The sequence below is a fragment of the Centruroides sculpturatus genome, unplaced genomic scaffold, assembly GCF_000671375.1.
Source record: "Centruroides sculpturatus isolate CEXI.00-Female unplaced genomic scaffold, Cexi_2.0 scaffold708, whole genome shotgun sequence".
NCBI classification, from domain to species: Eukaryota; Metazoa; Arthropoda; class Arachnida; order Scorpiones; family Buthidae; genus Centruroides; species Centruroides sculpturatus.
The window spans coordinates 74,702-89,397 of NW_019385156.1; the positions used below are offsets into that span (position 1 = coordinate 74,702).

The window sequence follows — 14,696 nt, forward strand, 5'->3', positions numbered from 1 at the left end:
GTATTAAATTAATAACATTTCAGACATTGTTATAAATATTTTTATCTATTTCGATTTTAAAAATGTTCGAACCGTTTTAAATTCAAATTTGTTATTGCATATTGGTTCGATTATAGAACGATTGTAAACGTTCCAGAAAATTGATCAAATTGAAGATAGTTCGTTTGATTCTCGGCAATTCTCTTCAGCGGTAGGTGTTATATAACAATTACTATGGTTATTGAAATATTGAATGTAAATGGGGTTTGCTTGCAAAACCTCCGCGGACGAAGTTGCGGGTAATAGCTAGTTAAAATATAATTTCAAGCAACATAAATGAATTTAAATAAACACGTGAAACACAAGCAAATAGTATAGTTTCTAATAGAAGTAAGCTAGATGAGAATAACGCAAGTAGAAGAAACCTATTTAAGTAGCAATAGTACTAGTAAGCTAGATGAGAATAACGCAAGTAGAAGAAATTTATTTAAGTAGCAATTTTATTTAATCGGTTTGTTAGTAAAAAATAAACTTATTTTAAAAATGATTTAAATGATTGAAATTTGTAGATGAAAATCTTAATAATTTTCATTTTATTTTCACAGATCTTTGAAGAAATTTAACGACAGATTGTGTCTTTTTTTAATTCCACTCACCGAATTTGACCTTTCACCCATTTTGACTCTCAGAAATTGTAACTATTCTCGAACTTGACTACCGAACTGTGTCCATTCTCGAACTTGATTACCGAATTGTGTCCATCCCTGATCAACGTTTTCTTTCTATCTGTGTCAAATGCGGACGGAAATATGCTCCGAATTACGTAAAATTGAATCTTTTTAAATCTGGAACACTATCTAAATCCATTAAATGTCTAAGGAATACAAGAAATGTTAATACAGAAAAGAGAAGACGGACGGAAGAAATATTTCTGGAATAATTTGCAATTTCAATCAATTCAAAAACCCTTCGAGGAGATATTTTCTCGACTGTGTTGGCTTTAAGAATTTAAGAACTTAGATCCAGTCTAATTTTATCGTGTTTTCATGTGAATGTGATTATAATCTTCGTCTGTAAACATTTTGGTTGTCTAATAAATGCTTTTATTTGATTTCTCGTGAGTTTATTTCAAAAAATCGCAAGAAATTCATAACGTGTTTGTTGTTTTTAAAATTCAAAATAACCTTAATTACGATTCAAATCTGTACATTACGTTATTTTGTCGAATAATCCGGGCGATGGAAGTTTTAAATCGCGCGAGATTCCAGAGAAGTGTCGGTTCTAGAGGTCATAGACGGCGTGATACTCTAAGTCAAAGGTATGACTTAACCTATGCCTAAACTCTCCTGGATGATAGGATGGAAGGATTCTGTCTTAGCAAGATTTTATCTGGTAAGATTTTGCGATGACCCCTGATTTCGCGTAAGCTTAGGGTCTGGCGTTACGAGTCTATAACTTAGGGCCCAGTGGCGTGCCGTGACATTTGACGATAGGGAAACTGTGTTTCTGTAAGAAGCCGACTTCCAGGAGCAATCAATTAATGGCACGTCAGTGATGGTCTAGGGTCAATTTGTATTCGTTTGTTCTCCTCTACTGTATTGGCCCGATGTATATCATTATATACTGTATATCTATATAGATATACACAGGCAGTGGCACACCCAAGGGGGGAGCCAAGGGGCCTTGGCTTTATTTATATTGTATCGTGTTTTTTATTTCTATACTAATTATGAATTAGCAGTCACATAAAGTGAATTTTATTGAATTCACATTAAAAATTTGTTATCTGTTTAACTCCCCAAGATTAATCCCGAGTTCGCCTCTGTATACAGGCATCCCTCCATTAACGCAGTTAATTAATCCATCGATGCTACCACGTATATCAAAATACAGTGGTACCGGTACCGGTAGTCGACCGAACAATCACGACTCGTTAGAACAGATTTTCGGTTTGTCTATACTGTATATATAAAATTGCTTGTCCTGACTGACTGACTGACTGACTGAATGACTCACTGATTCATCATCGCCCAAAGCAAACCGCTGGACCTAAAGAGCAGAAATTTGGTACACAGTTAGGGTTCGTCATGAAAACGCACACTAAGAAGGGATTTTTCGAAATTCCCAAGTGGGGGGGAGAGGGAGAGCATTAAGGCTTAACCGGAAGAACGTCTTCTACTGTACTATTTTAGATGCGATTTTTTGTTTTCAACTACGTTTAGTCTTCATTGAGTACTTAGGTGTATTAAATTGATAACATTTCAGACACTGTTATAAATATTTTTATCTATTTCGATTTTAAAAATGTTCGAACCGTTTTAAATTCGAATTTGTTATTGCATATTGGTTCGATTATAGAACGATTGTAAACGCTCCAGAAAATTGATCAAATTGAAAATACAGTAGTTCGTTTGATTCTCGGCAATTCTCTTCAGCGGTAGATGTTATATAGATCTAACAATTACTATGGTTATTGAAATATTGAATGTAAATGGGGTTTTCTTGCAAAACCTCCGCGGACGAAGTCGCGAGTAACAGCTAGTAACAATATTTTTATTTTAGTTTTCTCACCAGTAAAAAAGTTTTCTATGGTAAAAATGATTAACTAATTTTAAAAGAAAATGAAACCTTAGAGCTCCCTTTGCGATTAAGAAAAGGGCAATCCGACGACAAAGGGGGACACGTACACCAAGTGACCCAATGTACGGGCGCTCCGATTTCAAATATACATCTTTACTACAGACTGTGGCGAGGAACCAGGGACGGGGCGGGCGGTTGTGCCGCTTTTTTTTTATTTTAACTCTTTTCGTTCTGTGGGCATTAAGAGAGCCTTTTTTTCTAGCAAGCCCATTATGGGTTGGCCGGGTGATGAGGGACGTTGTCCGACATATCCGGACGGACCAACCACGAAAAATTCCTGGGGATTTATCGACCCAGGTAGTCCAGATTTGATCTCGGGTCCCCCAGAGCGGTAGACTGCCACTTTGATCGCTCGGCCATCCGGCCGTCTGCTCGCCGCTTCATTGTTGGCTTGGTCGAACTCAACAGGGCTTTATCTTAGGCCCATTTCAAAATGGGCCTAAGAAAAAGCCCTGTTAATGCCTATAGGGCAAAAATAATCCAAGAAATAAAAATAAAAAGCAGAAAGTTCTCAATTCATCTTTCTTTTCGGACTAGACGGATAACATACAAAAACTTTTTTATAAGATAATTTATTATGTAAATATAAATAGAAAATTATTTATTTGTAAAATTAGTCTAATTAAAAAAAATAATAATAATCAAGTTAATAAATATCTAACGTATAAAAATTTCTAAATTAATCATATTAACTTTATAATATTTAAATTCATAGAGGGCACTTTGGATAACTTTGACAAATATGGCCGAAGTGGGATAGCGAAAATAATAACAAATTAGTTTTATTATTGAAAATTAAACATTTTTATCATAATATATACTAACTATTGTTCGTAGTGCATACGATCATCACAGGTATGAGTTGCATTTATTATTTAGAATATAAGTTTGTTTTCGTTATTGATTTCGAGTTTTGTAGCATGAAAGAAACGATGTTTTGCATCAATCTATTACGTCCGTTTGTATGTCTGTTCATATTTAATAATCTTACTAATAAAATTAAATATGGATTACATTTAATATTTTATTAGATTGACTCTATTTAATGAATTACTTAACAGAATCTTAAGTTATCTGTATATTATAATTGCTAATCTATATATATAAATGCACCACAAATATGGAACCATAGGAGTTATATTGATCTTTGTTTAGTCTTTTACAGGTAAAGCATGGCACTGTAAGGAGGAATGAATTTGAGTGATTGAGACCTGCAAGTCATTGAAAAATTTAACAGGCTGCATTAAGACTTTCTGCCAGTTTATGTGCAGAAATCTGGATGCAGCCTGGAGACTCTTCATTGGCTTCTTGCTGACTGCAGGTTCCCACTTTCGAAATAACGAATTCATTTCTCAGCACTATGCTTTACCTGCAAAAGAATAAACAAAGATTAACATAACTCCTATGGGTCAAACTTATAGGATACCATATATATATATATATATATATATACAGTAATACCCCGACTTACGAGAACCTGGAGTTACGCGATTTTCAAATCTTGTTTATTCGTCTTTTGTTTGAGTGCCACACAACCCTTGATTACTCACTCCCCCCACACTATTGTTCAGCTTACACGTTCCTCACTCCCCCCACACTATTGTTCAGCTTACACGTTCCTCACTCCCCCCACACTATTGTTCAGCTTACATGTTCGGATGTGTCGCGCAGAATCCACACACAGCTACAATTTATTTTGTGTTATTTATTTCTGTGTTTGTTATATCTACGGAGACTCGAGAGACTCTACTGTGTCATCCAAACGAAGTAGAACTAATTCTTCTGCATCAAACAAAAAAAGAAAAACTTTATCTTTGGAATGTAAAGTTAACATTGGGTATGTTCGTAAAGTCAAATGAGTTAAGCGAGAATGAAGTTATCGTTATTTCTATTTCGTTAGACTTTTTGAACGATTTGTTACTAACGCGTTTAACTCGTTTGACTTTACGAACGTACCCATTATTAAAGACTTCGATACAAAAATGAAAATTTGTGAATTGGCAAAGAAGTTTGATCTACCGGAATTGTTGGTCAGAACAATTATAAAAGGCAAACCAAAATTCTCGAAGCTGTGAAAAATGCTCAATCTTTAAATTCAAGCATCATTCGTAAACGTCACAGTATTATTGCTAAGATGGAAACAATGTTAAAATTATGGCTTAATAATCAAGTAAATGTGAAAAATTGTAAAATAATATAGGCCTAATTTGTTATACATATGTATTATCTAAGATTTTATTAAACATTTTTTTCTAAATTATTGTTTTCTTTAGTCTCCGGCCCCAATTAAAAATTATTTGTATGTATATATATGCGAAATTATACCCCAACTTACGCGGTTACCGCTCGGTCCCACCTATTGCGTAAGTTTGGGGTATTACTGATATTATATTTACTTTGATAACTAATATATCAAGTAAATATTTAACTTCCTTGAGAAAATATAAACCATATAGTTTAGTAATTATATAATTTACATATGTACAATAGATCTTTTTGATATATGATATCATTTCACATTCCAAAATTGTGTATTATTTATGTTTAAGCATTGTTAACATTTTGGGTAAGTATTTCCATAATGAGTAAAATCTCCACCAACTGTGAAATTAATGCAGCAATCATCAAAATTATCACCTTTATAATGTTTTTCAGGTTGGTGAAGATTTTACTACTGTTAAGTTTGTCCAGTTAGAATTTGAAGAATTATTTAAGTATTTTCATATCACTTATTTAAGAAATCTGTTCAGATTTGCATACACTTCTTCAATTGCTTGCTTAAACTTTTAAATATTGCAAGGAAAAGAAAATAAACTGTTTATATGAAGTCTAGGATAATGCCAAAGATATTAATATGTTAATCTTGAATTTGAAAGTCTGACTTAATGCCATTGTTATAGCAACAGGTCACATGATATCATCTGTCTATAACTTCAATAAGTCACGTTATGAACAGAAAGTAAAAACAAAAATAACATGTAGACTATTAAAATAATGATAAAATCAAACTACAATGAAATTCCATTAACTTGGCATTTGATATGCTGGCAAATCTGGTAAGTCGGCATGCCAAGATCATCATGGGGATAGTGGCGCATTAGGTCAGAACCCCTGGATTTACCAGCATGCTGGTGAAATTGTGACTAAAAAATAAAAATTCACACAACCACTCACAACTGGGTAAACTTGATAAAAAAAAAAAAGTCATCAAAACCAAATAACAAGCAGAAAAAAGGGGAATAGAGCTAACATTTTTTGCCCATATTGAACGGACATCATTAGGCTAAATGTCCCTACAGCTGTTGAAACAATGGAGGATTGTTGTACATGTGTGAAGAGGGAAAGTGACATAAGAAAGAGAGAGGGATGGGGGAGACAATAGTAAGTTTATTATTTGTAGAACAACTTTCATGCCAGGGGAAGGCATCTATATTGCAAAAGTTAAATGATGGTATATTTATCAGCAGTCTTAAAATTTCAACTTGCTCTAAATGTCTGAGATGTACAGGTAGATTTGTACAGTTTTACATGCAAAGATATCAGAAATTGTATCCACTGGATCAAGAAAACCTGAAAAATTTCCTTAATCTGATAAGGTGGCATATTCGATAAACTGGCACTGCATCAGTCCTGACAATGCCAGATTAACAGAATTTTATTGTATTATTAGTTGAAAACGTTAGCATTTTTAGTTTTATCCTAAACTTCATGTAAGTAGTTTGTTCCTATGGTTTCTTTGTGACGTATACAAATTATTGTTAAGTATTGCCGGTTTTCTATTTTAAAAAATGGTTTGAATTTATTATTTTCAAACACTGTAAATACGAGGGCAGGCTGAAAAGTAATGCACACATGCTTGTAGAACACGAACTAAAACAAATAGCAAGATCAGGCAAAAAGTACATTAAAGTACAATTCTTAAGCCTCAAAATCGTATATTTATTTTTCAACATAGCCTTAATGATGACTAACATGTTTCTCCCAACGTGTAACAAGTTTTTTCATTCTGTCACTGAAAAAATTCTTCAGACTTTTCTTGAATCCAGGACTTGACAGCTGCCTTTACCTCATCGTCTGAGGTGTAATGATTACCCTTGAGGTCTCTCTTAAGTAGAGGAAACAAATAAAAATCACAAGGCGCAAGATTGGGGGAATAAGGAGGGTGTGGAATCGGTTCAAACTTCAGGTTTCGCAGAGCCTCTCCAGTTGTGCGTGAGATGTGTGGACGAGTGTTGTCATGTTGCAAGATTATTGGTGCCAGGCTGCCTCTAACATGACAAACTCAACATCAGAGGTGTTTTAGAGTCTGTATGTACTGAGAAGAATTAAACATTGCAATAAGGTGCAACAGTAATTGTCTGTGGCAGTGATTGGACTTCCGCTGCGTGTTTCATCAACAATTATTGCTTTTCGAGGCTTACAACCACAAAATTTTATTATCCATCAATTTACAATAGACCTATGAATAGCATCGTCACCATAAACAGCCTTTAAATGTAATTTTTTCAGCAGTTAAAAATTTGATAACAGCACGCTGTTTAACTTGTGTTGACATAGCACCAGAACATGTCTCCATATTTCTGCATCTCAAAATATACTGAATGAATGCAACAACCTCAAATTGCGCATGCACATAGAGGGGGAATGTTACTTCCATATGCCACCTGGCACGCTTCTGAAAATCATTTCGTTTGTGCTCTACAAGCATGTGTGCATTACTTTTCAGCCTGCCCTCGTACTTTTATTAAGCATACAGTGTGTTTATATAACTACACTATATATTTTGTATTTAAATGTATAAAAAATATAGTTTTCTTTATAAAGTGATGATCAAAAAGTTTTCTGTTTTAACTTTTTGATGAAAAAGTGTTCTATCGACAGCACTACAGTCTCACGTATGATGTGTGCCATGTCCAGTGAGCAGATACAAAGCCAGTGATCTCTTCTTGCAATTAGTAAGATATTTGTTATACTCAAAATTGTATGTGGAGTGTGCAGTACACATATTTATGGTATTGTTGCTACCAAATATATTCAAACTAGCAGATGATCCTGGCATTGCTTGGACAAAAAGTAACGATAGCAAAGATTAAGATTATTAGATTATAGCCTATCTTACCCATTTTTACTAAGTGCAAGAATTATATCCTTCCTCTTCCAAGACTAATTAGAAAATTTTTAGATATCTGCTTACTACACTGGGATAACAATAATTAAGATTTACAGCAACCACTAACTGGTGCATAGTACCACTAAATGATGAGTAACAAATGTTTTCATAACCCCTTCTGGGTTCTTCTTCAGATTTACTAAATTCAAAAAATAAGCTGGATCTTCCTGAATCGTTCATAAATATAAATTGGAACATAAAATTGAACATTAAGACAAAGAGTTCGAATAAAGCGAACTTATGCGCATGTTCTCCTTGTGTCAGCTTTATATACAATGGAACACTAAATATTGTTGAGAATTTTTAGAAGGGTCTAAAAAATATGTTTGATTTCCCATATAAATGCAAAAAAAGACATCTAAAATAGTACAGTAGAAGTCGAGTTCTTTGGGGTAATTCTTAACCCTCTCTCTCTCTTTCCCCAAGTTGGAATTTTGAAAAATCCATTCTCGTGATGTAACCTAACTGTGTTCTAAATTTCAACTTTCAACTCTTAACCATTTGGGTTCTGCGCTTATTATTATTATCATTATCAACCCATCTCAATTATATTATAAGATTAGATCAATGGATCATTGCACTGTTTTTGGCTGAGAGAAGACTGGTGGAAGTTAATTGCAGAATAGTGATGTATGAGGATGTGTGTCTATCCAAAACCATCATTGTGGAAAGAAATTAAAAAATGATTAAAAATTGCAGCTCAGACTTGTGACAATGCCAATAGTATACATTCAGTTTTTTAAGTAATGTTTAAATGATGTTTAAAAACCATTTGAATGTTGTTGGCTTAAAAATGTAATTGTTGATGTTGATTATTTAGTCAGTATCAGTTCAATTTAAACATCAATTGCTTATAAATGTAATATTCTTCATTTTTTAATTGCTTAGTTTAATTTCAATTTAAGCATTTGTTGCTTAGAAATGTAATGGTTTTCATTACAAAATGAACTGTTTTTTCACTTTGGTCATTGGTGGCATCAACACTCTCCACACTACTTAAGAGAAATGAGTGGACAGTAAACTTTTTGTGTTTCAGGCATTATTCACTTAGTTAAAAAAAACAAGGATAAAATTAAAACTTCTGCAGAATCTGGCTCAAAAGAAACAACAGAAAGTGACTTTGTGGAGCAAAACATGAAAATATTGAAGATCTTTAAAATGGTTTTGAATAGAAATAATAATGTGCTGCCCCTAAATGGCCCACTACTGAGAGAAAAAGCATATCAAATTGCTTTAAAGCATGAAATATCAAACTTTAGTGCTTAATTGGCTGGCTGCAGCAATTCAAAGGCTGGTTTTTCCATGTACTCTCATTGTATCATCAGTAAATCATGATCAATAAACATTCAGGCAGTACAAGAATGGCTGGAGAAAATAAGACCAATCTTGGAAGTGTGTGCTGTGAACAATATGTTTAATGCAGATGCAATAAGACTGTTTTACAGTGCAACTGTAAAACCAATACATATGCAATATAAGGAATCATGCCATAGCAGAAAACAAAGTAGGCAAAGAGTAACAATATTATTTTGCTAAATACAGTAGGCCTATATTCCTGATTATCTGTGTTAATCACCTGCAATGGAGGCATGAATAAACATGGAAACACATCCATGGATAATCCACAAGTCTGTTTTAATGAAAGCTGATTGATTTTTCTCTTATTTAATTTTTAATTTCATATTAAATTTAACATAATAGTTTATATGTTATGAATGAAATACATTTTGAGAGTGAAATTAATTAATTAATAAGCTTTAGATAAGTGTTGAATGAAACTTATAAAACATTAATAATTATAGCATAAAACAGCCCATTTAATTAAGATTTGGTTTATTATTTATTCATCGGGCTTTGGGATGTTTATATATGAATAAAACTTTTGACATAAACAGATAATAATGCCATTAGTTTTGCAATATTAGTGATTTATTGCTAAGGAAATGATTCAAAATATTTTATTTGATAATTTTACAACTTATTTAATAAAAAAAGAAAATACAGTATACACATAAGCAAGGGCCATATTATTCAAAAATCAATTGCATTTAATGCACTTGTTAGGCCATTTAATTTGTGCCTTGCAGAACACAGTTCTGCAAGTAGTACTAATGCTCAAAATACCATTTTAAATAACAACAATAATAATACCAGATTTTTAAAAAATTTGATGCTAATATTTATATTCCTGATGTAAATTTTTATCAACATATAAACATTCAAGAATAATCTGCAAGAGTATACTATAATAATAAAAATGAAAAACTGTCTCCACTGATTATAAGCAAAATGCAAACTTTGAGATGTTCATTAATTGTCTTGAAAATGTGAAGCAAATGAAATGCTTGAATGACAGAAAAAATATTTTGTTACTGGACAAAGATACTACAACAAAAAATAGTAGCTTAAAATAAGAATAGTGTTTATTTCCATATCAGCAGATTAAATTTGTCAAACATTTAGTGAGCTCTTCAAACAGAATAAATGTCTTAGAATCTTTGTATCAAGATATATTTGCATATTTCAAAAGAAGATACAGAAAATAATTAGTATGTTTCTTGGTAAGAAAGATTTCACATATGTATCCTTGAAGAATGTAAAGAAATGAACTCTCTTTGATGTGATGCCCAACTTTGTGATGACATGGAATGATATTCCTTCTATTATAATATGCAATTGTTTTAGTATACAATGACACTTCACACCAACGAAGTTATTATATGATTATAACACTTACGTGTTGTGGCGTTACAGGGGTGGAGTCTTGGAGAATGAACTCGTTCGACTTTAGAAAATGAACTCGTGGTTTTTCGTTCCATGCGCTATGATGCATAAAACGACTTTTAAATAACATTCGAAAATGAAAAAATCAGTTAATTCGACGGAAATATTGTTTGATAATTTCGAAAATCCAAAATTTGTGAAACTGTCGGATAAGTGTTCGAAAATCTTTTGTATTCGATAGACCGCCTGAAGACGGTAGTTATATACTACTGAAAGTGCTAGCAGACGAGTTCATTTTCTAAAGTCGGATGAGTTCATTCTCCAAGACTCCACCCCTGTAACACTACAACACGTAAGTGTTATAATCATATAATGCAATTGTTTTTTAATTAAAGACTGGTTTTGTTTGCCAGAATTGGAGTAGTGATGATGAGAATCAATACAGATAGCCACAACTTCTGAAAAGTGAAGACTGGGTTTCTTCAGCAAAATAAGTATGTAGAACTAGACTTTGCTGAGTATATGGTTACCAATTACATTGCTGAATTTCAATTCAATTGCTGAATTACATCATTACTAAGAAAGTCCAGAAAATTCATCTATTCCAGATGAAGTATCACAATCATCATCAAGTAGTGAAAACAAAACATAATTTGGAATTAGCTCATTAACATTAGAATTGATGCTGGAAAAATATTCAAATAGTATTACTGATTATGTTTGCAGAACATTTAAGAAACTATGTGATTTTATATAATCAGTGCATTGAGAGATTACTCTTGGTCAGTACTAACTGTGCCTATTTTAGGGAAGATAGAGTGGCAGGATGGGATAAAACTCTGTATTAAAACTTTTTTCTACTAGTTTTTTAAACCTCTTTTTAGAGATCCATTTCCCTGAGGCAGGGGAATGATAGGGGGTCTAACAGTGAAGAATTAGTTAGGGCAGGTTAGGGGATCATGGGCTTTGGGTCTGTATACCAGACCTTTATGAAGCTTACTGTCTGATGGCTGCAGCTCTTGATGGGGTTTTGAACATTAAGCTGGAACCTATCCCTGTTTGGATAGATAGCAATACAGCTGCATTTTGACATTGTTGCATGTAGACTCATATCAAAAACAGAGGGGAGACTGTTATGCTAAAGCATAGAAGTATTTTTTGTTAATGCCATTATTATGAGGACCTGTAATGTGTCACCGAAGTGTTTTACAACTTAGATCGCAATTTCTGTAACTGCTACAAACAGGATTCCCCATGGAGGCCTCATCTTCAGGCAGGATAAGTGGAGTGTTGTTGTTTGGGCTTGTCTGTTGCAAGTTCGTAACCCCACTGATGAGGAGTGAAAGCACTAGCAGGTGCTCCTTATGTGACCTCACTTGGCAGGAGTACTACTGAAACATGGTAGTGATTACTGTTGCTTTTGCAGCCCAACCAGAGTCCCCCTGCCCTTGATCAAGCACTACGCTAATTGGCAACAAGATGACCTCCCCCCACTTGCTGTACTCACAGTTGAAGTTTCCAGTGTCTTTTCCTGCTTAGGAATAGTGGAATGCTAAAACTCCTGGATTCAAACATTGCATTGATATAACTAGCAGCCATGGTTGGGAACAACCTTACCCCTAGAATTCGAGACATATTTTTGCAAACTTCCTCATTCTTCTCAGTGGCACAAGGATAATGGTTGAATGTATTATGGGCAGACAAATGCAATTGATTTTGCCCAAGCCCATGGCAATGCAAGCCATATACAAATCCATTCAGTAAAGGAGAAATAATTTTCCAGGAGGAAAATCAGACTTTGCACACCTGGGGTTGCAGCCTGCATGCCTAAGTCTGTGGGACAAGGAGTCATACTCGTATTGCCTTGCTGGTGGCCAGAGGGATACCACCTATAGTTAGGGTTGCCATAGTTGCCTAGCATTGATATGGGACATTTATTTAAGTGCTAAATAAATAAAACATGAAAAAAGTGGGTAGGTAATGCTTTATTTTACTCTGATAAAAAATCGATAAAATTTAAGCAATCTAATAAAATGAATATGTAGAATAATAAAAAAGATGCAAGGCTGATCCTTTTTAACCCAGTCATATTTTAAAGTTGATTTTACTTTCTTAATTATATAATTTTCTTCTTTCACATAATTATAAAATTAGATGCAAGTTATTTTAAAATTACAATAACAAATCAAAATTGCTTCAATTGTCTCCACTGACAACCTGTTGTTTTTTTATCCGACCATTGAGTTGACATTAGGAAAAATATTCTCTTTACATTTGCATTGTGTGCTGAAATGGCAAATACATATTTGCATAGCTTTATTAGACATGACTTCTGATCAATGCTTTGTGTCTGCAAAAAACTTTAGCCATTTCTCTTCCATGTTCAATTTCATAGTTGCTTTGCAGTTTTGGTTGGTATTATTTTTCTCTAAATAGTCTTTTAGATATACAGACTGATTGAATAGAATCTCAGTGTTGCCAATATCAATGTTTTATGTAAATATGCAACAGTACGTTCTATTTCTTCCCATTCAGGAACTTGGTTGAGAAAATGGGACAAATAGTAATACAGGACTGAAAAGTGAAATATGGTGACCGTCCTCTATATATGGGACATATAGCAACCCTACCTATAGTGGCTTACAGGATCCTGCTTACAACAGTAAGCAGGATCCTGTAAGAGCATCTCTCTGGGATAGGACTAATGCCTTTGTCTTGAGGGCAGGGAGGTGCTTAAAGGCCTATCATGCACTGGATAGACCATACCCACCTGAGAGAACCAGAAGCGGGAAGAACTATTTTAGTAGTGACAAGGAGGCTGCCTACATTGATCAACCAGGATAACCTCGGGTATGAGACCATTTAAATAGGTAGTTGTCCTGTCAGTGAGACAAACAAGACATGAGGAGGCTCTTAAATGCTTATTCTAATTCTTGAAAGGATGTTGGGCACCCTTGGAATGTTGGGAGTGGTCTCTTATTTTATTTTACTCTTATGATGACTCTGATAAAAGTGAGTTAGTGTATGCAACTCAAAGCTTGGACAAGTGCAAAGATAATATTCTCAAGATGTTGCATAAGGGAAATACCAAGACACTGTCAACTCTCAAAAAGAAAGTGGTGCCTTGTGCACTACAAAAAGCAGCATTCTCACAAGAAGCAAAATGTCAGCAAGGAGGTTGCTGTCAAGATAGAGATGAAGTCTGTTCTTGTAGAAAGGGCTGGAGATATAACAGCCTCCAACTCCACTCCTGAAGAGATTGATGACATCACTACTTCCTCTCCTGTTTCAGTAGCAGTTTGCCTAACTGCCACTGAAACAGTTTCACAATCATCCCAAGGCTAAGAAATGATGACTGTGAAACTGTTACACTTGTAAGACATCACCTGTGATAATTATGAATTTGTCGTATTTACAATAGCCTTTTTATGTATTTTTATAATTTATATTTATTTATGAACACCAACTAATGTGGATGTATTGAGTCCGAAATGCATTTTGAGTGTTTTATATTATGTAAATGTTAAAAGAGTCATAATTTATTAGAGTTTTATTTATAAGGTGTTAAATAATCATTAAAAATTTTGTGAATTAACTTCATACACTGGTGTGATAAGCCCATATGTATATGTGTCTATTTGATCTAGATTAAGTGTTAAACAATAGATTATTCCAATTAATTTTTACTATTTTACTGGCAGGCTTTGTCTGACCATCACAGGCCCATGCTTTGACTTTTGTTAACATTATTTGCACAGTCTTTGATGGTACACTTTTAGCAATTTTCTGCTTGTATTTTGCTGATTTATTTTCATTAGTTTGAAAATACCATAATTTTAAAAATCTTATAATTTTATCCCTTAAGGAACTTAAGGATTATATTGTGGTAAATGAAGGTTCAAAGTTAGGAATTAAATGGCATGCAGATTTTATTAATGGTTGTGTGAAGTGGTTATCAAATATTTTTGCAAATAACTCCTTCGAAAAAACAATACAGGAACTATCAGATAAAATTGACAAATTAACTGATATTGAGACAACAAAATCTCTTTTAGATTCCCAAGAGAAGGTCTTAAATAAACTTGCTGCTCTTGAAACAAATACACCAATATTTGCAGTCAACATACAATCTTAGTTCCATATTAAGATCCAGCAGAATAAATAAATAACAACAAAATCCAAA

General features: G+C 33.6%; 2 protein-coding genes across 2 annotated transcripts in view; both read left to right on the top strand.

Annotated features, from left to right (window-relative positions):
* LOC111635553 (gastrula zinc finger protein XlCGF57.1-like) overlaps positions 1-14,648 on the top strand; it is a 66,052-nt gene extending 51,404 nt beyond the window's left edge. The window contains exon 9 of the mRNA XM_023380544.1: positions 14,379-14,648. Within this exon, the coding sequence (XP_023236312.1) occupies positions 14,379-14,648 (270 nt within the window). The remainder of the gene's footprint in view (positions 1-14,378) is intronic.
* LOC111635554 (tetratricopeptide repeat protein 14-like) overlaps positions 3,342-14,696 on the top strand; it is a 72,059-nt gene continuing 60,704 nt past the window's right edge. Inside the window, exon 1 of the mRNA XM_023380545.1 lies at positions 3,342-3,474. The gene's annotated coding sequence lies outside the window, so the exon portion shown is untranslated. The remainder of the gene's footprint in view (positions 3,475-14,696) is intronic.